Consider the following 24,540-nt stretch of genomic DNA (forward strand, 5'->3'; position numbering starts at 1 on the left):
GGAGAATCAAATGTCTTAACTTAGGTTTGTTCTTGATGCTTAAAGCTGAGATGCTGCATGTTCTGTGACCCTTCTACAGACTTGAAAACCCCTGCCTCATTTCAGTAGGAGCTAGAAAAAGGGATCTTGTCAGTCTAATAGAATCTGTAAGGGATGCTGTAAGGTCAATGTCATTTGATGGCAAAACCTTCATACTGATAGCATTAACACTATATAGCTCCTTTGTAAAACTTAACAGAGAAGTAAAATATGAGCTTAAAACAAGACGAAATATTCTCCTGTTCTCCCACCTCCATTAATATACTGGGAACAAACCCAGGTCCTCACATGTTTGATACTGCTGAACCTCCACCCAGGCTCCCTGCCCTGTTTATTTCTATCTGCATTTGTGTATGTCTGGTGAGGGAAAGGAGAGACACCAAAGCACTTCTCCACATCTACAGAGCTCCGTTGGTGCTGTCCATGGTGCTCCCATGAGGTGCTGCATATCAAACTTAGGGTCTCCAGCATTGAAGGCATGTGCTTTGTCGCTGGCCAGGGGGGCTCCCCCTCTAACTGATAGCCACCCAAGGCCTTAGATAGTTTTCTCTTCTCTTTAATTGCCTAGGAATTTGCTCTTGGAATGGCAAGTGTTTTGTGTATATTCGATGCCTATGCAGTGAGAGTAGTGAAAGCTGATTGATGGATTTAGGAGAGAAACTTGGCAGCCTTTACTTAACCCAGGGAGCATCATCCTCTGCAAACTATAGTTACAGTAGAACAACTTGCCAAGTGCTTTTCCACTTGTTTGCCCTTATTTCAAGACCCAGCTTATTCTCGTACTTTGTTCAGAAGCCTGTGGTGTGGAAATGTATGGAAGAAAAAGCATGTTGTCACTTGAGTGAGACTGCCTAAGAAATGCTACCAATTCAGGCTTGGGTGTTTCCTGTCCCTTGGAGAACAGGCCTAAACAGTACCTTCCTCCTGTAGCTTCAGCGAAGGAACTGTTACTGTGCTTAGAAGTGTTTCCTTTTCTATTCTCAAGTCAAATGTGAAATAGACCAACTTTATGTGACAAGGATGAGGGTGACAGGATGCTAGATTTTAAGGATCTACTTAATACACTTTCTTGAACAAAATATGAACTAAATGAAATTAGGAACTCTGGGAAAGCAGGTGTAGAGTCAAGTTTATTTCCATTGAGCCTAGTTACTGGATTCTGCATATTTAATTTCTTTAAACTTCATTTCCTATGTACAATGGGGGTGGGGGGGTTGAATGGGATAATCTAAAGATCAAATAAAGAATTTAAAGCCTTCACCACAGTATCTGAACACAGGTTAGTATGTAATAAATCTTGACAGTTACATCAAAATTAGCAATATTGAATACTTTTCTAGCTAAGAAGATAAAACACTAGGGGGGGCTCTAATAAACTTAATAAGTGTGTGTTTGTGTGTGAGTGTGTGTGATTATATTAAGCAGCGGTGTCATGAGGATTAATGCGATAGTGACCTTGTTGCTAAGTACAAAAGCAAAACAATGACGTAAAAACAAGTATGCTAGGAACTGCATGGAGGACAGAGATGGAGACAGGCGCTGCAGGAAAAAAAAAGGCTGATTTAAAAGGGGCCTTTGATTCCACAGGCTAAAAAATCCACAGCCAGGAATTTGCTGCCACCTCTGAGTCAGGCAGGGGGTGGGGGTGGGGTGCATGATCCCATTAGTAGAGAGAATGCCCAGTGGATTTAGTCCCAGAGTCACATTTCTTATTTGGACTAGTGTAGACAGAAGCAAACGCAGTCACTTGTTGCTTGGGACAGTGGAGGTGTTAGGCTATGGCTTTGGCAGAGCATTCATCGCTGACCCCTCACCGCCGGGACCTCTGTAGCCGCTCTATCTGGCTCGCCAGAAAGATGCGTTCAGACCTGACTGCTCTTATGGAATCTTATGTAAGTTGCCAATTTCGATCTTGTTTATTTTCATCTTCTGATCCAGCCCTTTATGATCATGTTTTGATGTCATCACCAATAATGAAAGGCCCCAGCCAGCCATTCACATAGCGGGCACCTAGCTCCTAAGAGCACCAACAGTCCTTGCCCTTGAGGAAACGTGTGGTTTTTCCCTTTATAGGATGTTTCGGAGGCTTCTGGTTCCTCGACTATGGGACTAAGGGTAGGATTGACTATATCTCTTGGAGGTCGTTCCTAATTGAATTGCTTACTGTCTGGATTCTACCAGGATAGTTAAGCCCTCAAGTTTTCTATCTTCATCAATATTGCTCTCGATTTTTGAGCCCTGTGAATAAAAAGGCAGATTTGTGGATTAAAGGAATAATAAAATCCTAACTAATTCCTGTGCAGTATGTCCTAAATCATACCTCAGTAGGCCACTTATATTAAAAAGATTTTCCCTCAATAAGAGTCACGGGAGAGATGATATGGGGGCAGTTAGCCATGCTACCCTGTTGGTTTTAGGATAGACATCCTCAGCTGCCCCCGTAAATTTGCAGTGGGAACCACCCAGGCACCTGTGGAGTTCTGAATTAAGATTCTATGAGATTGTGGCTTTCCCTTGGCTGCACAGGTCAGACTGCAATGTGCTGATTTTTTTTTCTTTTCTTTTTTTTAACTAATTCCCATTAAATTCTCTAAAAAGGATTGCTGTCATCATTGAGGATGGAGGATGGGGAAGTTACTCATGGGCTTCCTAGGTGTCTTTATGCATGATTTAAATACTTGGTTTTAAGAAGCTTGGAATAGGAAAAAGTACATTAGACAGTTGGTTATCAACTTTTTCTAACCTAGTGAAAATAACAGATTCTCTCAAGGGGAGAAAAAAACGATTGATGCTTAGAATGGACGTTCTGAGCAACATGTGTGATCTCAGGAAGAAAAGCGTCTAGTTACGTGAGTCCAATTTTAGATTACTAATGGAGAAATCCTGACAGTAAAACTTTTTTACTTAATTTGCTTCCTTGGCTGGGGCGGGGGGAGGGGTCAGTAAGATTCTCTATGAAATTCAGGGGCTATCGAAGTCAGAGCGCTGGGGTAGTGGCTGAAGGTGTGATCAGTTTTCTTTATTGGCCAGGTGAAGCATCAAGGCCTGAATGAGAGCATCAACCTGGACTCTGTGGACGGTGTGCCAGTGGCCGGCACTGAGCAGTGGAGTGAGCTGATGGAGGCAGAGCGACTCCAGGAGAACCTCCGAGCTTACCGCACCTTCCATGTCATGCTGGCCAGGCTTTTAGAAGACCAGCAAGTGCACTTCACTCCCCAGGAAGGGGATTTCCATCAAGCAATCCACACCGTCCGACTCCAAGTCGCCGCGTTGGCTTATCAGCTGGAGGAACTGATGGTGCTCCTGGAGCACAAGGTTCCCCCCAGTGAGGGTGGTGGGTTGCCCCCAACTGGGGGAGGTGGTGGTCTCTTTGAGAAGAAGCTGTGGGGTCTGAAAGTGCTACAGGAGCTTTCACAGTGGACGTTGAGGTCCATCCACGACCTCCGAGTCGTCTCTTCGCCTCAGACTGGAATTCCGGCACATGGGAGCCATTATACTGCTAACGACAAGAAAATGTAGAAGTTACCCTCCCTCCCAATGGAATACACGTGTTCTCTGGGGCCTGACTTTCCCATTCAGTGTCTGAGAGCCTCTTTAGACCAAGGACGTCTTCATTAATAGTACTGGAGACATGGACAAGTAGGCACACAAGTTTACGTGGACAGGAAAAGGGCCTAGGGTACTGTGGGTAGGGCCAGCGGCCTTTGACCTCCATTTCTCTCTCCCTTCTTAGCCACTTTGTAACTAATTTACTGGCATTTCACAGCTTCACAGGCTAAATACATCTAATCCTGAATGACTCCAGAGAAGACCAAAACGGTGAATTAAAAATCATGACCTCTTTTGCCAAGTCAAACTCCTGGATAATAAAATTTTAACATTTATCGAGCATCTACTTTGAAGCAGTTATGTCTGAGGCTTTATAGATCTTAACAGTTGTCACGACAACCCTGTGTGGGGGGCTGAGGGGATTGGGGGAGCTATTTCCAGTGGCAGATGAGAAGACAGGCTCACAGAAATGCCTCAGTCAGGGTTACCCACCTAGCAAATAACATGTTAAATTGGAACCCAGATCTTTGATTCCAAACCTGTATGAGCTTCAAGACTCATGGTGCCTCTGCCACAGGAGGTTGGAAAATAATATGCGTGTAATCTATCCCCAGCTCTGAGAAAACATTTTCCATGGCATGTCCTGACAGGCTGACGATTTCATTTTAAAGACTGTTTGTGGATCTGGGAGATGACTCGGTTACAGAGCACATACCCTGCGTGTGTGGGGTCCATTCATGTTCTTGAGTTTGGGGTTGGGCATGATTTATACCAGGTGACCTCACTTTCATTATGATCAGCAACACAATGAGACAGGCAGGATAACCCAGGCATTCACGGACAATGGGTGGAATACCACTTGGGTTACGAAGTCAGAACTTCAGCACACATTCTCTGGACTTAGTCATGAGGAGAGGGTGAGGCCCACTCTGTTCCCAGTGGGAATGCCAGCAACTCCATCAAAACGACATCAAAGTATCTGCTACATGGCAAATGGGGAAGGTCTCAGCATTTTTTTTTTAAGATTTTATTTATTTATTAATGAGAAAGGAGAAAGAAAGAACCAGACATCACTCTGGCACATGTGCTGCTGGGAATCGAACTGAGGACCTCATCATGCTTGAGAGTCCAAAGCTTTATCACTGCGCCACCTCCCAGACCACAGGTCTCAGCATTTAATCAGCATTGTCTTGGCAAGTGGCACACAGTATGAAAGTTGGGCATTGTCAGAGATGGGCATTTGTAGTTGGCCTGAGAACTGGAGCTGGGCGGTGGCTTGGGTGTATCGTTCCATTCTACCCGCTAAGACTCTATTTTCAGTTGGGAGCCCAAATATGTTGATGAAAGCTTTCTGTGCCTTACAATTTTGCTTTATTAATTGATTAGAGAGCAGAGCATCCCTCTTATCTTGAGTGCCAGGGGTGAGCCCGAGGACTCCTTTATTTGCTACAATGCCCTCTACCCACTGAACCACCTCTTGGCTGCAAGGCTTGTGAACTCTTCAACCATGAGTCAGAGGGGCTCAGGTTTTGTGAAGTGGGATCCTGCCTTTGCTTGCATGCTGCCACGATGGATACAACCTTCCATGAACTAAACTGTGTGAGTCCTGAGCTAGACGTGGCAAGACAATGGCAGAAAGACCCCACTGTAGCATGCATTTACCGAAACAAGACTGTGCGTCTGAGGTGCCATAAAAGGCCCGGGTTCAAGTATTGTTGAAAGAGGGAGATGGATAAGGCCAGAAATCTTGGAGGAGAGAGTTGAGTTGCCTCAGGTAGACAGAGTAACAAGTAAATGTTGAGTGGAGGAACAGCAAGAAGTGCTTGGTTAGAAGAAGGTGAGGCAGTATTGAACACGTGGGCCCAGTTGCCACTAGAGGGGTCACTGCTTGGCATTTTGTATTGTAGATGGCTCACTGATTCTCCACTGAATACATAGATACCACCCGCCTGCCTGCCTGCCTCCCTCTCTTTTTTTTTTTTTTTAATTATTGGATAAAGACAGCCAGAAATTGAGAGGGGAAGGGGGGGTGATAGAGTGGGAGAGAGACAGACACCTGCAGTCCTACTTCACCCCTTGCAAAGCTTCCCTCCTGCAGGTGGGGACCAGGGGCTCGAACCTAGGTTCTTGTGCATTGCCACATATGCGTTTAATCAGGTGGGCCAGCACCCACCCCATCCCCTGCCTCCCTCTTTATGAAAGACCGGAACATCACTCTGATACATGTGGTGCTAGGGCTTGAACCCAAGACTTCATGCATAAAAGTCTAGTGCGCTCTGCACTCACCACCTCCTGAACCATGGGGCTTATTTGATCCAAGCTTCTTTCTCTTTTTTTTTTTTTCTTTTTCTTTTCTCCCTGCTTAAGAGTGTTATCTTTCATTAGCCAAGTATATGCGAACGCTCTTAGGTTTATTCTATAGTATTTAGACTTTGAGCTGAAAGATGAGACAGGGAGTAACATGCTAAATATCAGTGGGTGGCCCCTCTCCAAGTGTTTTGTCTTTATATTCAGCAGATGGACGGACATCTGCAGATACTTCAGAAATTCATAGAGTGTTGCTTATGTTCTGATGAATTGTCTCTGAAGGACTATTTTACAGGGGCATCTTTGAAGTGCTAGAGGAAAGGTAGAAGGTAGCCACTGGTAACTGTTGAATAGGAGGAAATAAATGTGTAAAATATCAACAGATCAGACTAGCTAAACAGTTCACTAGGGCAGTGTACCACTTTGCCACATGTGTGAACCACAGATCACAGAAGTAAGTCTATCAAGGGCATTCCCAGCACGTTGCTCACACAGCTGTGTTTCAGGCCATTCCTTCAGGAAACTTGCAATAAGCTTCAAAAGAAGTGGAGAAACACCTAGAAATGTATAAAGTAGAGGGGCCAGGCGGTGGCACCCTGGATTAAGCGTACATAGTACAAAGAGCAAAGATCCAAGCGAGGATTCCAGTTTGAGCCCCAGCTCCCCACCTGCAGGAAAGTCGTTTCACAGGCGGTGCAGCAGGTCTGCAGGTGTCTCTGTCTCTCTCCCTCTCTATCTCCCCTCTCAATTTCTCTCTGTTCTATCCAATAAAATGGAAGAAAAAAAAAAGTCCCTGGGAACAATGAATTCATAGTGCCAGCAAGAAGCCCCAGCGATATCCCTGGAGGCAAAAAACAAAATGTATATATATATATATATATAAAGTAATGAAGAATGAACTTAGCCAAATATGAGAGGCACAGACATCCATGTATCTGAATATCCGAATGTGTAAATGTAATATACTTACCTGAAGTGGAGGAAACACTGAATAAGAGACTGACGATGCACAAACAAACGTTCTACGTATGACTCTCGATACAGGCAGGCAGAGTGATGACACTGGAAAGACTGGTCGCCAGGGTTATTGCTGTGGTTCCACTCCTGCAGGGTTCCACCTTTCTGTCATAGGAGAGAGGTACTGCTTAGCTCATGAAGGCTCCCACCACCACAGTGGGGAACTGAGGGCTTGACCCTGGGTCCTCATGCATGGGAATGAGTGCACTCTTGCAGGTGCACCACCCAGAAGCCCCCTAGACATTTATTTTTAAGGAAATTCCACCCTAAAAAGTTTTTGATCTTTGAGCTTTTTTTTTCTTGCCTTGTTTCTTAGACCTTTTTATGGCTACTCTCTGAGAGATCCTACTTTTTTTTTTTTTTAATTATTTCCCCTTTTGTTGTCCTTTTTTATTGTAGTTATTGCTGTTGTTGTTGGATAGGACAGAGAGAAATGGAGAGAGGAGAAGATGGGGAGAGAAAGGTAAGACACCTGCAGACCTGCTTCACTGCTTGTGAGGTGACCCCCCCCCTGTAGATGGGGAGCCAAGGGCTTGAACTGGGATTCTTATGCCGGTCCTTGTGCTTTGTGCTATGTGTGCTTAACCTGCTGCACTACTGCCTGACCCCTGAGAAATCCTACTTTTAAAGGGCCTGGTGGTGGTGCACCTGGTTAAGTACATGTAATACCTTGTACAGGAACCAAGGTTCAACCCCCCCAGTCCCCACCTGCAGGGGGGGAAGCTATCAGGAGAGGGAATGGGATACGGAGTTCTAGTGGAGTTGTACCCCTCTTATCCTATGGTCTTGTCAGTGTTTCCACTTTATAAGTAAATAAATAAATAAATAAGCACTAATCCCCCAGCAAAAAAAAAAAAAGATAATGAATAAAATCCTATTTTACATACATATAGCTGTGTCACTAGAAGGCATAAATTTAGTTCCTAGCCTTTTTTTTTTTTTTTAAATAGAATTTCTCCTATCCCATTGTCACCAGCAAAGTTCTGTCTGGGCAAAGTGATTTAATTTTGCTGCATCTACCAGAGAAATGCTTGTCAGAGTCAATAGATTCTTTACTTGATTTAAGAGGGTGATTTGGGAAAAATTTGCAAATTAGCACAAGCTCTAAGGTCAAGCATGGGGTAAATTTAGCTTCAAGATAATCAGGTTTGGGAGAAGTGAGAGTTTTAATAAAAATGGAAAGTGTAAAGTCAGAGCTCTGGTATTGCTGTTATTTCAAGCTGCTGTGGATTAGAGTCCAATGGATGACTCATTGTTGTCATTGCTGCTCAAACAGGGAGAGGACAAGGAAATATTTCAGGGTGAAGAGGTATTTAGAATAACTTGTGAATCTTCAGTCCTATTTAAGTATAAAAAAGAAATGAAAGAAGCAGAGGACCGTTCAGAATGGTAAAGCAATTGGTGAATGGGGGAATGGGTGGGGGGGTGTTGGGGGGGGTCTCACTTCAGTATCATTGTGTGTGTGTTTTACTAACAGTATTTAAGGTCACGGCATTTAGAAGAATGGCTTATCTTGCCTCAGCTTTAAGAATCAGGCCCAAGAGAGAACCCTCTGAATGCTGATACTTTCAAAGAGTGAAAGTGGTTTAATATATATATATATATATATATATATATATATATATATATATATGCTTTCAAATTATAGAGTTCTAAAGTCTATAGATAAAGACAGACTAGAAATACAATCTTTTTGATGAACTGTGTATGGAGTGCGAGATATGGAAATCCATGTGCATGGAGTTCTTAATATTACTTGGATTAATCTATTTGGGGGCAGATGAAAAAATAATAAAAGATGCTGGAGTGGGTAACAATAAAGATCTTGCCTCAGCAAGATCATAAATTACATCTTTTATTTCTATGTCTTTGGATGAACAAGAGGAATTTCGAGTGATTTCAACAGTGGGTGAAATGTAATCCTCCCAGCCAGAGCCCATCAAGCATGCTGGATAAGTCTCCACACTGCCAGGACACTGACTGGTACAACCCCCAAAGTTCAGCGGCCAAGTAGAGAGATTGATTGCCTTTGCACTACTGGGCCAGCCTTCCTTCACTCTATAGCTTCAGTCCTTTCAGGAAGACTTCCTTTCCTATGGCTTGATTTCAAGTATATGGACTCCAGTGAGACTTTAAAAGATAGAAAACAACCTTTCGGGGCTGGGCAGTGGCTCACCTGGTTGAGTGCTCAAGGACCCTGGTTTGAGCCCCTAGTCAGAGCCTGAAGGGGAGAAGCTTCACAAGTGGTGAAAGCACAGCTGCAGGTGTCTTTCTCTCTCCCTCTCTCCTTCCACCTTCTCAATTTCTCTCTGTACTATCAAATAATAAATCATAAAATTTAAAAAGTAAATAACCCCCTTAAATTTTTTTTTTTTTTTGCTTACTAAAATACTCTCTTTTGGAGAGAAATGGAGAGGATGAGATGGGGGGAGAGACACTTGTAGCCCTGCCTTAACACTTGTGAAGTTTCCCCTCTGCGGGTGGGGACTGGGACTTGAATTTGGGTCCTCGCACATGTTGTAATATATGGTGTGTCACCACCCAGCTCTTGAAAACAAACCTTAGCTAACTCATTTCTTTTTAATATTTATTCCCTTTTGTTGCCCTTGTTGTTTTATTGTTGTAGTTATTATTGATGTCATTGTTGTTATATAGGACAGAGAGAAATGGAGAGAGGAGGGGAAGACGGAGAGGGGGAGAGAAAGACAGACACCTGCAGACCTGCTTCACCACCAGTGAAGCGACTCTCCTGCAGGTGGGGAGCCGGGGGCTCGAACAGGGATCCTTATGCCGGTCCTTGCGCTTTGCGCCACCTGCGCTTAACCCGCTGCGCTACCGCCTGACTCTCGCTCCAGTTCTTTTGTTTTCTTTTTTTTTCTATTAGAGACAGAAATAGGGAGAGAGAGGGAAAGAGAGACACCTGTAGCACTCCTCTACCGCTCATGAAGCTCCACCTCCTCCCAGGTGGGTACTTGAGCCTGAGTCCTTATGCCTGGTATCGTGCCCTCAGTCTGGTATGCCACCACCCACCCCATTCCATTCCTCAGTTCTAGCGACTTTCCCCACATACAGCCAGCACAGACTTGTATCTAATCCTGGACTGTGACAAATCCTATTATATTTCCAAGCTTTAGGGCCAAGCCTTTAAAAATTTTTTATTAGCGATTTAATAGTTATTTACAAAATTATAAGACAAAAAGGGTATAATGCCACACTGTTCCCACCACCAGAGTTCTGTGTCCTCTTCTCTCTCCAATGAAAACTGCAATAGTTCTCCCAAGGCCGAAGATTATGGGTTAATTATATGTGTGTGTGTGTGTGTGTGTGTGTGTGTGTGTGTATGAACATATATATTCCATTTTTCCTACACTCCTGCTTTTACTTCCTTTGTAATTCATACTTATACCTATTATTACTTCCAAATGTCCTTCCTTTTTCCTCTTCTCTCTCAGATAAAAGAAACAGTGCCTGATTTCTGGTGTTTTCCAGATTCGCTTCCCTTTTGGTGATGGTATAAAAACAAAGATTCCTGGCGACAAATGTTTTGGGTCCCACTGAAATTGGGGTTCAGAGCCCTCTGGACATCTTCCCCTAACATTTCTCCTTCTCTGAAATGTTGCTGTGAGCCAGATTTTGCAGGTTCTGCCATGTTGTATTACGGGTCCTGGGATGTATCCTGCATCTGGTCCTCTTGTAGTATTTCTTGTTCTTCAGGAATAACAGCGCCATCCTGCGGGTATTGTCGGACATGGCGGGCAGGAACCCAGACAGATTTAGAGAAATTTTGAGGGAAAATGCATGCGAAACCCTTTCCCATGGTCAATAATGGGTCAGGACCTTTCCAAATTTTATCGAGTGGGTCTCTCCACTTAACCTTAATAGATGGGAGGGTAAATGGTGTTTGCCAGTGAAGAATAATAGGGGGTAAGGCCGAGTTATTGTAAATATTAAAGAGATTTAACGTAGTTAAGGCTTTTGCTAGCTGGATATTGGGGGGATATGTTCCTCCTTTATCTTTATTTAGTTGGGCCTTCAGAGTTTGATGGGCCCTCTCGACAATGCCTTGTCCCTGTGGATTGTAGGGAATGCCTGTGGTATGAGTAATATTCCAGAGGGAACAAAAATCTTTAAATTGTTTGCTTGTAAACATAGGTGTATTGTCTGTTTTCAAAAATAATGGGACCCCCATAACGGCAAAACAAGAGAGCATATGGCTTACAAGCTTTTTAGCACTTTCTCCTGTCTGAGCTGTAGCCCACATAAATTTAGAAAAGGTATCAATTGAGACAAACACATATTTTTGTTTGCCAAAGTTTGGTATGTGGGTGACATCAATTTGCCAAATAGCATTAGCTTTTAAACCTCGGGGGTTAACCCCAAGGGTCTGGATAGCAGGTGTCTTTATGAGACTTGCACAAGAAGAGCATGTAGCGAGGATATGTTTTAACTGTGGTACAGGAACATCAGGGAATCGAGCTCGAAGGCCTTTAAGATTAACATGGGTTAGAGAATGAAAATTAGCAGGATTGCTGTGAGCCAGATTTTGCAGGTTCTGCCATGTTGTATTACGGGTCCTGGGATGTATCCTGCACTGAAAGTATGAGCCAAAATTCTTTATGGGTGGTGCAGATGGTGGAAGGTCTGGCTTCTGTAATTGCTTCTCTGCTGGACATGGATGTTGGCAGGTGGGTCCACACCCCCAAGCCTGTTTCTTTCTTTCTCTGCTGGGGCAGAGCTCTGGAGAGATGAGGTTCCAGGACACACTGGGGGTATTGTCTGCCCAGGGAAGTCGGGATGAAGTCATAGTAGCATCTGCAACTTGGTGGCTGAAAGGCAGTAAGGTATAAATCAGGACAAAATGTTTAATAAACAGGAACCAAAAATCAGGAATAGAGAAAAATGAGAACAGGGACCCTGGGATGGAAAAAAGCTAGGAAGTCTATTTTAGGTACGTTCCTATGGGCTCATGACTTCAGTAATCTTGCTTGCGCTTGACAGCAAACATGGAGGTGAACTAGAAATATTGTCTGGGACGATAGTATCAGAGTAGAGAATAGAACTTGGAAGTGAATATATATATACATATGTATATATATATATATATATATATATATATATACAATTAACTGTTAAGTATATCTATCTGGCTCAGTGCCTAAATATGTTCATATTTAGCTGAGGAGCCTGTAAAACCTCCGAGTCCCTGGCTGTCTAAACTCACAGTCCATGGTCACAGCTTGGGAACCTTCTAGGCTGCACTCATTTCAATCACTCATTCCATCTTCCTTGAGTGGCAGAGTTGGATGACACAGCCTCCCTTTGGAGAATGGGACAGTCCCTGCCAGTGCTACTTTATAGTGAGGGCAAGGTCCTGGAGAGGCCCTGGAAATGGCTTATGATGATGTTCCTGATAGAAGTGACCAGTGATGAGAAGCAATCACTCTTCTGAGCTTTCTTATTAATGAAGTAGAAAGGAAACTTGACGTTGGTTGAGTAGGCTAAATATTAGCGAGTACTTATTTTTACTTCTATTTTGGTGGTGATGTCTGGTGCTATATACTGGTGGACCTCTTACATACCAGTTCTGTGTGTTACCTAGCGCTGAGCTATTGATATCTCCTCTGTCAAGGTGATTTTTCAAGGGAGAAAAAACAGCTCTGTTAGTAGATCTAAGGAGTGCCACTTTCTTCCCTGTATCATCTGGTGGGTTGGCTGTATTTCACCCTGTGGTGCCTGTGGCCCTTTGGCCTCTAGAGGCTGACCCAGTCTCACACATACAGCCTCCAGGAATCATCAGCCTCCTTGGAGAGTTGAAACTACATGCAAAAGATGGCTCTCAGAGTAGGCAGGACCGGACTTATTCCAGAGAAGCCTGGCAGGCTCTCCAGAGATCCAAGGAAACGTGCAAAACCAAGGCACACCCAGGCTGTGTCAAAGCACGTACACCGTCAAGAGTCACCCCACCGTATACCAGCACGTTCCTGACAACAGGAAGGGACTCACACTTCATCCAGCTCAGCCTGATCATTACACACATAGCACAGGGAAGCCAGAGAGGTGATGTACCTCCCTGCCTCTGTTCCAGCTAAGAAGTAGAGGAGGAATCTGAAGCCAGTTCAGTCTAGGGGATACCCCCACTACGCTTTCTGCTTCTCCATCGCACCATCTCCATCTTGGGTAACATTTGAACTTTCTGTTGACATCCTTTGGATTCCTGAGGTCATTGCTTTGTTGCTCTCTCCACTGCTAAGCACTTTGGAAGCTCTGGAAACAGCCACGTAGACCCCAAGCTCTTTTTGTCTCCCTAACTTGTGCCTCTAATTTAGTGGACTGATGGCCCAACCCGATACAGAGTGGAGGAGACACATTCAGAGGCAGTGCTGATGTCGCCGTTGGCAAGGGAGAAAAGGACAAGAGAGAAAAAGAGTATATGGTGGACCAACAAGTTAGCTCACCTGGGTAGTGTACCTGCTTTGTCAATTACATGACCCAGGTTTGAGCTCTGCCTCTACTGCCCTAGAAGAAGCTCAGGGTTGGCTTATTTTCTCTTCTCTCCCTCTGTTTTTACCTGAAAAAAAGTTAGTTGAGTGACAGCAACAATAACAAAAGAAGATGTTTTATATAAATATATAGCTTAGAAAATTTAATTTGGAAAGAGGATTAATCAAGAAGGAATATAACTGTAGTAGGGTTGAGACTAGGAGGCTGAGTGGTGGCACATCTGGTTAAGCACACATAGTACTAAGTGCAAGGACCTGTGTAAGGATCTGGGTTTGAGCCCCTCATTCCCCACCTGCAAGCAGTTAAACTTCCTGAATGGTGAAGCAGGTCTGCAGGTATCTCTCTTCCTCTCTCCCTCTCTATCTCCCTCTCCTCTCTCAATTTCTCTCTGTCCTATCCAATACAATGGGGGAAGAAACAGTCACCAGGAGCAGTGGATTTGAAGTGCTGGCATCGAGCCCCAGCAATAACCCTGAGGAAAAAAAAAAAAGAAAATTTTATACTAAAATTGAACTCAGCAGCAAATATCATGCAGAAGGGATTAAAAATTGGTTCTGGGAGTTGGGCAGTAGCGCAGTGGGTTAATCGCATGTGGTGCAAAGCGCAAGGACCTGCCTAAGGATCCCAGTTCGAGCCCCTGGCTCCCCACCTGCAGGGGAGTCCCTTCACAGGCGGTGAAGCAGGTCTGCAGGTGTCTGTCTTTCTCTCCCCTTCTCTGTCTTCCCCTCCTCTCTCCATTTCTCTCTGTTCTAACAATGATGACATTAACAACAACGACAATAATAACTACAACAACAATAAAAAGGGCAACAAAAGGGAAAATAAGAAAATTAAAAAAAGAGAAAAAAAAGGAAAAAAATGGTTCTAAGCTTCTGAGCAGTCAGAGTAAAGAGAAAGACCTCTTTGTTCTATGTGCTTGACAGTGTCCATAACATAGCAAACATCCCAGTTATCCAAGAGAAGCCTGTCCTAAGAGAATGCATGGTGTAATGTCTAGGGGACAAGACCTTGATGGTAGTCCAGGGTTTCCTTCTCTCAGGAGAATTTCAGTGGAATTCCAGTGGCTTCTCCACCCTGTTACTCAGAGTTCTGAGAGGAACTTGGAGACTAGACAGTTACATCGTACTACTGCCAACCTCTTTCCTGTCACTTTTTAGGGTTTGTTTGTTTGTTTGTTTGTTTGCCTAGAATATTCTGAGCATGTAGAAATGGAGTTTTACTCATTTGGTTTCATATATTCAGTGGGGTGGGAAATTAAAATTAAAATTGACCATCTGGGGGCCAGGCAGTGGTGCATCCAGTTAAGTGCACATATTACCATGCCCAAGGACCTGGGTTCAAGCTACCATTCCCCACCTGCTGGGTCTCTTTCTCTCTCTTCCTCTCTATCTCACCCTCCTCTTTCAATTTCTCTTTGTTTTATCCCATAAAATCAAAATGAAAAAAAAAAAAGACTTTTTCTGGGAGTCGGGTGGTATTGCTGCGAGTTAAGTGCAGATGGCGCAAAACGAAAGGGCCGGCATAAAGATCCCGGTTGGAAGCCCCCAGCTCCCTACATGCAGGTAAGTCGCTTCATAAGCGGTGAAGCAGGTCTGCAGGTGTCTATCTTTCTTTCTGCCTCTCTGTCTTCCCCTCCTCTCTCGATTTCTCTTTGTCCTATCCAACAACGACAACATCAATAACAACAATAATAACAACAATAAAACAAGGGCAACAAAAGGAAATAAATATTGTATGGAGAAGTCTGCTGCTAATCTTATGGGTTTTCCTTTGTAGGTGACTCTTTGTTTTTCTCTTGCAGCCTTGAGGATCCTTTCTTTATCCTTATTCCTTTCCAATCTAAGTATGACATGTCTTGGTGTCTTTAGGTCTGGGTTAATTCTGTTTGGGACCCTCTGGGCTTCTTGAATCTTTATGTCTTTGGTGTTGTCTAGACTAGAGAAATTTTCAGCTATTATGGCCTGGAGAACGCTTTCTTCCTCCCCTTCTCTTTCTTCCTCTGGTAAGCCAATAATGCGTATATTGTTTCTTTTGAAGTCATCCCATTGGACTCTGTTGTTGTTTTCAGCATCTCTTAATCTCTTTTTGAGATCTCTTACTTCTTCTTTAGTTGTCTCTAATTCATCCTCAATCTTGCTAATTCTGTCTTCAGCCTCATTGATTCTATTCTCTCTGCCCTCTACTGCTTTCTGGAGTTCATCTATTTTGTTGCCCTGCTCTGATACTGTTTTAGCTTGTTCAGCTAGTTGCCTTCTTAGCTCAGCAATTTCAGCTTTCAGCTCTCTAATAACCATGAGATTATTAGAATTTTCTTCCATATTCTCATTTGTTGTTCCTGCAGTTCTGATTACAATTTTTTCAAATTCTTTACTCACTCCTGTTATTATTTCCTTAGCTAATGTTTGGATGTTGAACTCGTTGTTTTGTGCTTCACCCTCTGGAGGACTTTTAGCTGGACTCTTGTCCTGGTTCGAGTCTCCATTATTTTTTCTTGTTGTTTTAACCATTTTATATAAGTTAACAGTTTTTTCAATCCCTGAGTTGGAGTTCAGTGGTGTAAAAGCCTTTTTTTTTTTTCCCCTGTAGGCTATGGTAGCCTGAGGGCTTTTAAACTATCAATAGGCTTCTTGGCTTAATCAATGACTCCTGACCAAGAGATAAAGCAGGGTGTGGCAGAGATAATCCAGTTGTTATGCAAAGAGACTTTCACAGCCCTTCAGCTATGCCACCGAGGTATAGGTCTTCTCCTGAGTTTCCCGGTTAGATCTCTGTGCCCTGGTGTCCCTCCCTGTTGCTGCTCCAGATTCTGAGGGTAGTAGCAATGGAGACTCAGAGTTGTACTTGGTGAGTCTCTGGGGAGTCCTTTCCTCCCTTCAGCTGTCCCCTTGTTGGTGGAGCAGACTGGAGGTGGTGTCTCCACTGACAAACTGTCGAACTGTTAGCAGTCACTTAATCTCTCCTTAGGCCCCTCTCTCCTCTCTATCACCAGCCACGCGTGTTTGTACTCACGGGTGATTTACTGGGTTCCTGTGGTCATTATAGTCCTGTCTTGTTTTCGGTCCGGGTGGTCTCCTTTGGTATTCCTAGTTGATCCCAAAAGGAAATAAATATTAAAAAAGACTTTTTTCTAATGTTTTATTTATTACTTACTGGATAGAGACAGAAATTGAAAGGGGAGGGGAGAGGTAGAGAAAGAGTCAGAGCGACACCTGTAGCCCTGCTTCATTACTCATGAAGCTTTCCCCCTGCAGGTGGGGACCAGGGACTTGAACCCGTGTCCTTGCACACTGTAATGCGTGAGCTTAACCAGGTGTGTCAACCACCTGGCCCCCCAATACACTTGTTAGTGAAATGATACAGTCAAGAATCCAAGAGGAGTATGTGACCTACAAGAATGTGGTGGATGGATCCTGTTATCTGGCATGAGTCTCATCTGACTTCATTTGACTCTCCTTCACTCAGCAAACTCATTAGAGCACCTACAGCTGGATAATCTGGAAATAAGCACAGTGAACCCAACACCTTTCCTCCCCAATTCAAGAAGCTCATGGAGAGTGATGGGCTCACAGCGACAGAGGTTAACAGGAGTGAAATAGGGATTCTTCCTGGCAGATTGAAGGCATGTGTAAGTTTGTGGGTGGGTGGGCAGAAATGCACCTCCAGGAAGATGACATCGGATCTCAGAGTCACTCTCTCCTCCTCCTTCTCCTCCTCTTCCTCTGTGGGACTATGTGAAAGCTTGGTAGAGCTTAGGGAGGATCCCCCCATCCTCGGATGGAGGTCTGGAAAGACACCCCACTTGTTAGCCTCTCTCCTTATAGAGATGAGCCAAGAGGAAAAAGTCTCCCAGACTCAGTTTCTCCTTGTTAGTCTCTCAAGCTAACAGAAATCCTACAGGCCCCTCACACTTAGTTCCCCCTGCTGTCAGCCCAAATGTTTGCCTGCTTTAAGGTTCATTCACTCGGGGTTCACACATCCGCTTCACCTTTTGATCACAAAGGAGAGCACATACTATCACACACTCCTAACACCAGACAGTGAAAAGCCCCCCAAATCTTATTTCCTGGTGTCTTTTGATGTCCTTAATTTACATCAAGCCTTGTTATTCCTTCTCTATCTCACCTTACTGGTTTAACCCCTATTCTTTTTTCAAATGCCTTTGGATAATTAAATGCGTGCATCAGGAGACTAATTGTTTTAACCTTAATGTATCATATCAACTCTTGTCATACCAACCCCCTGCCATAGGGGCAAGCTGACCTTTAAGAAACCTGTGAATTCTGACGTATTTTGTTCTTTGTTTAACTTTCTATATTAACCCAAACCCACCTTCCAATAAATAAGTGTTTGTATCAGAATGCTCCCCGAGTCCTCTTTCTTTATCACTCAGTCACTAGAACTGGTGACAGAGTATTGGTAAGCTTACCACCTGGCTGGAGCCACCCTACGTGAACCCCACCATTCCTCCTCCTTCTTCTCCTTCTTCTTCTCCTTTTCCTCCTTCTCCTGCTCCTTCTCCTTTTCCTCCTTCTCTTCCTCCTTCTCCTTCTCCTCTTCCTCCTACTTCTTCTCCTCCTCCTTCTCCTTCTTCTCTTCTCTTCCTCCTCCTCCTCCTACTTCTCCTCCTCCTTCTCCTCCTTCCCCTTCTCCTTTACCTTCTCCTCCTCCTTCTTTTCCATTCTCTCCCCCCCTTCCTGCCAGGAGTTGAGCCTGAGGCCTCTCAAGGGCAAGTCTGTGTGTTGCCACTGCACTGTCTCTCCAACTGAACCCAGTCTTGATTGATGCTTCAGATTTTATGAGGCAAAGGCACAGCCAGGAATTGACATGATGTGTGTATTGTGCATCAGTGAGTGTGTGAGAGCAGGGTGACATGGTAGACAAACAGGAGACCTGCATAAGTGTGTGACACTTCCAGTCAACCTGTCCTGCAAAAATCATTACTGCTTCTTCCTTTAGGCCTTAACAAGAGTTGAGATTTGGAGGCTACTTTTATTTAAAATTTTTGTATTATCTATATTTATTTATTAGATAGAGCCAGCCAGAAATTGAAAAGGAAGGGAATGATACAATGGAAGATAAGCACCTGCAACACTGCTTCACCACTCACAAAGCTTTTCCCCTGCAGGTGGGGGAGTGGGAACCAGGGGCTTGAGCCAGGAATTCCCACACCATTCCCACCACCAGAGTTCTGAATCTTCACTCTCCCCACTGCAATCCACCACAGTTGTCCTAAGGTTGTAGACATGGGCCAACCATCTTCTCTACAGCTATCTGTCCACATTTATACATAGTTGCACCTTCTTTTTCTGATTCAATCCTCTCTTCCCCTCTAAGCCACTCATGACATCATAACTACCTCTGTTAGTCCCTCTCCCTTTCCTTCTCTCTCTGGGTCCTTGCTCAGTGTAATGTGTGTTTTCAACCAGGTGTGCCACCGCCTGACCCCACTATCTGTTTATTGACACCAGGATTATCACTGGGGCTTGCTCCTTGTATGAGGAATCTACTGCTCCTGCTGGCCAATTTGTCCTTCTTTATCTATCTATCTATCTATCTATCTATCTATCTATCTATCTATCTATCTTTCTGTCATCTATCTTCCTTTTTTTCTTCCTTATTTCCTTCCATTCTTTCTCTCTCTCTCTCCTTCTTTCTTTTGGATAGAGATAGAAATTAAAAGAGGAAAAGAGGCACCTGTAGGGGAGTTGGGCGGTAGTGCAGCAGGTTAAGCGCACATGGCACAAAGTGAAAGGACCAGCGTAAGGATCCCGGTTTGAGTCCCTGGATCCCTACCTGCAAGAGGTCATTTCACTAGCGGTGAAGCAGGTCTTCAGGTGTCTGTCTTTCTCTCTTCCTCTCTGTCTTCCCTTCCTCTCTTCATTTATCTCTGTCCTATCCAACAACAACTACAGCTATGACAACAATAACAACTACAACAAGCACAACAACAAGGACAACAAAATGGGAAAAATAACCTCCAGGAGCAGTGGATTCATAGTGCAGGCCCTGAGCCCCAGCAATAATTCTGGAGGCAACAAATAAATAAATAAATAAAAGAGGCATCTGTATCACTGCTTCACTATTTATAAATCTCTCCCCCACCTTGCAAAGGTGGGGCTCAGGAGCTTAAAACTGGGTCCTTGTGCATAGTGATGTGTGCTCAGCCTGGTGGCTTACCACTTGGTTCCTGGGAGCTAGGTTATTTTAAAAAATTATTTAATTAATTTTTATATTGCAGAATTACATCAACAGGGGTTTGAATCCACACCATTCCCACCACCAGAGTTCTGAATCTTCACTCTCTCTACTGCAATCCACCACAGTTGCCCTAAGGTTGTAGACATGGGCCAACCATCTTCTCTACAGCTGTCTGTCCACATTTATACATAGTTGCACCTTCTTTTTCTGATTCAATCCTCTCTTCCCCTCTAAGTCACTCATGACATCATAACTACCTCCATTGTCCCTCTCCTTTTCTTTCTCTCTCTCTGGGTGCTGATGAAGCCGGAGTGTGGAGTTCTCTTATCTTCATCCTATCACTTCTCCCCTGTAGGGAGTATGGATCAAGGTTGTTTATGGGGAGCAGAAGGTAGGAGTTCTGGCTTCTGTAATTGCTCCTGGAAGCTAGGTTATATAGCCACATGTATATACATACATATCCCTCCCTGGCTTCTCCAACTCTTGAATCTTATTCCATGCCAAAACCTTCCATTATGCCTTCAGTCATTTTTCACTGTTCTTGGTGGGGGGAGTGGGAGCTCAGGTTTTGGAGTCTGAGGAGGGTGGTTAATCTAGGAAATGAATTGAGACCATCAGCCAAGAGCACTGAGCTGGAGTTAAGAGGATCCTCCCAGACCAGTAGAACAGAACAAATCTGAATATGGACTTGGCTCAGAGCACAAGTCCCAGAAGCCTTTTTTTTTTCCCCCAGAAGCCTTTTTAGCTCCCCTCTTCATAAGAACTTGTGTCCCTTCTTCCTTTGCTCATAATTAAGCTTTATGATGTTTTTAAAAAATATTTATTTATTCCCTTTTGTTGCTCTTGTTTTTTATTGTTGTAGTTATTATTGTTGTTGTTGGATAGGACAGAGAGAAATGGAGAGAGGAAGGGAATATAGAGAGGGGGAGAGAAAGATAGACACCTGCAGACCTGCTTCACCACCTGTGAAGCGACTCCCCTGCAAGTGGGGAGCTGAGGGCTTGAACCAGGGTCCTCAAGCTGCTCCTTGTGCTTTTGCCACGTGCACTTAACCCGCTGGGCTACCGCCTGACTCCCAGCTTTGTGATGTTTTTACAGAGTAATCTATACTTTGTATGTGTCTGACCCCACATAGCAGTGAGCTGAGTGTGTGTGTGTGTGTGTGTGTGTGTGTTCCACTACAAACATCACAATCAGAAGTAACCCCAAGGTGATAGCTCATTGTCACCTCTTGCCACTCAGCATCAAGGATCCCTTCAATTGGTTTCAGAAGTTTGCTGTCTTAAGAGACTGGCAGGTTTTTTGATGGACTTGAGCTAAACAGAACTCCCATAAGAAATCACAAAGACTATTGCAAACTCGTGCCAGTTCTCTAAAGCTAGGCTTCATGAAACATCTTTAGAAAACATTGGCTTTCAGATGAATTAAATCAACTCTCTAGTTCTTCTCCACACCTACACACACACACACACACACACACACAAAACCCACAAAATGCGACACATCGGTATTTAAACAAAGCTGGATTTATTGACTCCTAGCAAGAGAGGCAGCCCACAGGGCAGTGCAAGGTGGAGAACTGTGGGCTTCTCAGCAAGAGAGTGTTAGGGAGAGGGAAGGAGAAGATAGATAGAGAGAGAGAGAGAGGGAGAGAGAGAGACCTGCAACACTGCTTGCCAGTTTATGAAGCTTTCTGCCTGTAGGTGGTGACCGGGGGCTTGAACTCAGATCCTTATGCATTGTAACATGGGTGTTCAACCAGGTGCGCCACTGCCCAGCCCCTTTAATTTTTATCTTGGTGATATCCTTGGTGGGATGTAGGGTTTCTCTGTCTTTGAGTTTTGGATGACTTTGTTGTACCTGTTAATGTTTTCAGGCTCAGGAATGTCCACAGTTGTTTTACTGATCTCACAGTTCCCCTGTTTATCTGTTAGGTTGTCATTTTGGAGGGTCCTGAATGGCCATTTACTGCGGTGCCTGGTGGCATAGAATACCCCCAGAGTGATCACCATCACCACAGCGATTGTGCCCAAGGAGATGCCAACAGTGGTTCCCAAGCTCCTCTTGGACTCTTCCAACACTGCGCCCTTGGAAGACAGCTGCAAGTCATCTATGCTGGCCTGCTGCCAGTGGTCAGAGCCCTGTACCCTCACCCAGGCTTGCTCACCACTGGAGGCGATCAGCACAGGGAACTTTTGGAGACTGTTGTTGAGCAAGGGAGGCCGAGGCAGAAATGGGGGCAGCTGGATGGGCAGTTGTTTCAGGTTTAGGAGCACTCCAGTCTTGAGACAGTAGAGGATCTGGCAGCCAGCGGCAAGGAAAGCCTGGTGTTGGCTGTACCCTGGGGGACACTTCATGGGGAAGCTCATGGGGCTGGCGTTGTGCAGCAGCCCCTGCAGGAACTCAGCCCCCTGGCTCTGTAGGGGCTCAGCCATGGGGTTGCCCACCTGGCAGCTGAAGAAACCCCCAAACGAAACTGCCTGGGACGAGCTGAGCTCCAGGTCCATGCTGGCACACACCTTGAGGTCCCCCAGAATGGTCAGTGAGTGGAAGTTGGAGGGACAGGACTGGGACCCTGTGAGCGGGTTGGGGTTTCCGGGGCTGTAGAGGCCTCCAAAGAGGAAGCCAGAAAGGGTCTGGGAGGATGCCCGGATGGGAGCGCACCAGGCGCTGGTGAGGACCACGGTGCTGAGTATCTCTTTCATGCCACACACGTCCTCGCAGCATTTGAAAAAGAGCCAGCAGCGACGGCAGTGTGGCTGGCACACCTGGTGGTTCCTGGTCTCGCTCTTACTCACATTGTGCAGGGGGATGGTTTTGTAGCCGGCGGGGCAGGTGAAGTTCCCGGTAAGGGGATTCATAGTGCTGTAGGTCTCGCAGAGGCTGAAAGCATCCTGCCCGGAAAAAGGCTGGCACTTCTGGAAGACGCCCCCGAAAGTGAAGTTGCTGGTGGACATGTTGCTGCACGAACCATCGTCCACGTTGGCACCGGGGTTGAAGGCGGGCGAGCCGCGTTCCCGGCAGCCCGGGTGCGCATTGATGGAGTAGTACCGGTAGACGGCGCTGTCCACCGCGGCTGCCAGGCGGTGCACGGCGGGTGCGGGCAGCTCGGGCAGCGCCTCCGGCAGGAGCAGAGACTGCAGAGGCTTCCCGGTTCTGCTGATGGCCACCAGCCGGTTGCCGATGCCCTCCTGCCACTTCTGCAAGGTCATGCCCGGGTAGTAGGGCGCGCCGCCGTGGCTGCGCATCTTGGAGGCCACCGTGTTGCTCTGGTATGCGTTGACCATGTCGCTCTCGTCTTTCCAGGAGAAGCCCACGCTGACACTGAGCGACTTCCGGAAGGTGGCGGAGGCCGCCAAGGTCACGGCGTTATGCAACTTCTGCTGCTTCTCCAGCAGCTCCCGCTTCACCTGGTCCTCCTGCACCAAGGTGGCCCCCGCCTCCACGTCGGTGAGGACGTGCGTGCCGTAGTTTAACACCAGCATGTCAGCCAGGTACTGAGCCTCCAGGGTCTGGTTGTTCTCCAGGTGGTCGCTCAGGGACAGCAGGTGTCGTCGGAAGCCGGGTTGAAAGTTAGGAATGTCGTACGCCTTGACCAAATAGACGCGGTGGCGCACCTGCACCCGGGTGGTGACCGTCTGGTGCTCCAGGCTGTAGCTCTTGGCCTTCTGGCAGTCGGTGGAGAACTGGCCATTGAGGATGGACAGGTAGGAGACCTCGGCGTTGATGGAGGCCGACCAGGTGTCGGTGTAGTTGAGCCACTGGTCCAGGACCTCGGCGTAGGTCTCGGCCACGCTCTCCCGCTGCGGCACCACGCGCACGCCGTCGGGGATCAGGTACTCGCCATCCTCCGTGGTCTGGCACCGCGAGTAGTCGCGTCGCAGCACCAGGTCCAGCTCCAGGTTCCGCAGGTTGTCCCAGCCGGCCCCTGGCAGCGCCCCCAGCACCGACACGTTCAGGGCCTGCAGGCATCTCTGGAACCCCGACAGCACCGGCACCCCCAGGACACCGCGCCCCGCGGACAGCAGGACCAGCAGGCACCAGGCCAGGGCTCCCCGGGGAGGACTTGGCAGCCTGCCCTCCCTCACCGCCTCCATGGCTTTGGGGATGGTGGTGGTGTTGGGGTGTGTGTGTGTGGAGTAAGACCAAGCACAGAGCAGTGACAGCCTGACTCAGGACCCCCACCCCCACCCCGAGGATGAGTCCACACTCCTGGGCACCTATCCTGAAAAAGACACCAGAGGAAACACCACACGGTTTATATCAGAAGTACCTAATAAGCGAAGATGCTGATTCCAGCCCTGGGGCGGACCTGGGAGGGGTGAACCGGCTGGGTGAAAGATTCACTGCCCCCAGGGTCTTCCAAATTTACTTCTGTGGAAAGAAAATAATAAAAAAAAAGTCAACCCCTTGCATCAATAGGATAACTTGTCAGGGGATGTGGGCAGGGTCCCTCTGGAGAGAAATGTGTTTGAATCCACAGGTGCCCTTCCAGCCTCCAGCCGCTGGACATTGGCTGATTATCTCGTGGGAGCCTCTAGTTGATTATATATATATATATATATATATATATATATATATATATTAGTATATTGTATTAATGATTTAATAATGATCAACAAGACTGGGATAAGAGCGGTACAATTCCACACAATTCCCACCCACCACCAGAGTTCTGTATCCCTTCCCTTCCACTGGAAGCTTCCTTATTCTTTATCCCTCTGGGAACATGGACCCAAGATCATTATGGGGTGCAGGAAGTGGAAGGTCTGGCTTCTGTAATTGCTTCTCCACTGGGCATAGGCATTGGCAGGTCAATCCATACCTCCATCCTGTTTCTGTCTTTCCTTAGTGGGGTAGGGCTCTGGGGAGGTGGAGTTCCAGGATACATTTGTGAGGTCAGGATGGAATCATACTAGCATCTGCAAC

General features: G+C 45.8%; 2 protein-coding genes across 2 annotated transcripts; one reads left to right on the plus strand and one right to left on the minus strand.

Moving 5' to 3' along the window:
* The first annotated feature begins 15 nt into the window (after nt 1-15).
* CNTF (ciliary neurotrophic factor) lies at nt 16-3,934 on the plus strand. The gene is made up of 2 exons (XM_007519487.3): nt 16-1,931; nt 3,070-3,934. The coding sequence occupies exons 1-2, from the start codon at nt 1,818-1,820 to the stop codon at nt 3,556-3,558; spliced, it is 603 nt and encodes a 200-aa protein (XP_007519549.1). The 5' UTR covers nt 16-1,817; the 3' UTR covers nt 3,559-3,934.
* A 17,467-nt stretch (nt 3,935-21,401) lies between these two features.
* On the minus strand, nt 21,402-23,708 carry LOC103110422 (macrophage-expressed gene 1 protein-like). Its single transcript, XM_007519593.1, has one exon. It carries the CDS (start codon nt 23,706-23,708, stop codon nt 21,402-21,404), a length of 2,307 nt encoding a protein of 768 aa, XP_007519655.1.
* Nucleotides 23,709-24,540: the final 832 nt, after the last annotated feature.

This window comes from Erinaceus europaeus, chromosome 17 (genome assembly GCF_950295315.1).
Source record: "Erinaceus europaeus chromosome 17, mEriEur2.1, whole genome shotgun sequence".
Taxonomy (NCBI): Eukaryota; Metazoa; Chordata; class Mammalia; order Eulipotyphla; family Erinaceidae; genus Erinaceus; species Erinaceus europaeus.

Coding starts and splice junctions, on each gene's coding strand:
- CNTF (XM_007519487.3), top strand. CDS start 1,818: ATGGCTTTGGCAGAGCATTCATCGCTGACCCCTCACCGCCGGGACCTC. Junction 1,932..3,069: donor CTGCTCTTATGGAATCTTAT/GTAAGTTGCCAA, acceptor TTTATTGGCCAG/GTGAAGCATCAAGGCCTGAA.
- LOC103110422 (XM_007519593.1), bottom strand. CDS start 23,708: ATGGAGGCGGTGAGGGAGGGCAGGCTGCCAAGTCCTCCCCGGGGAGCC.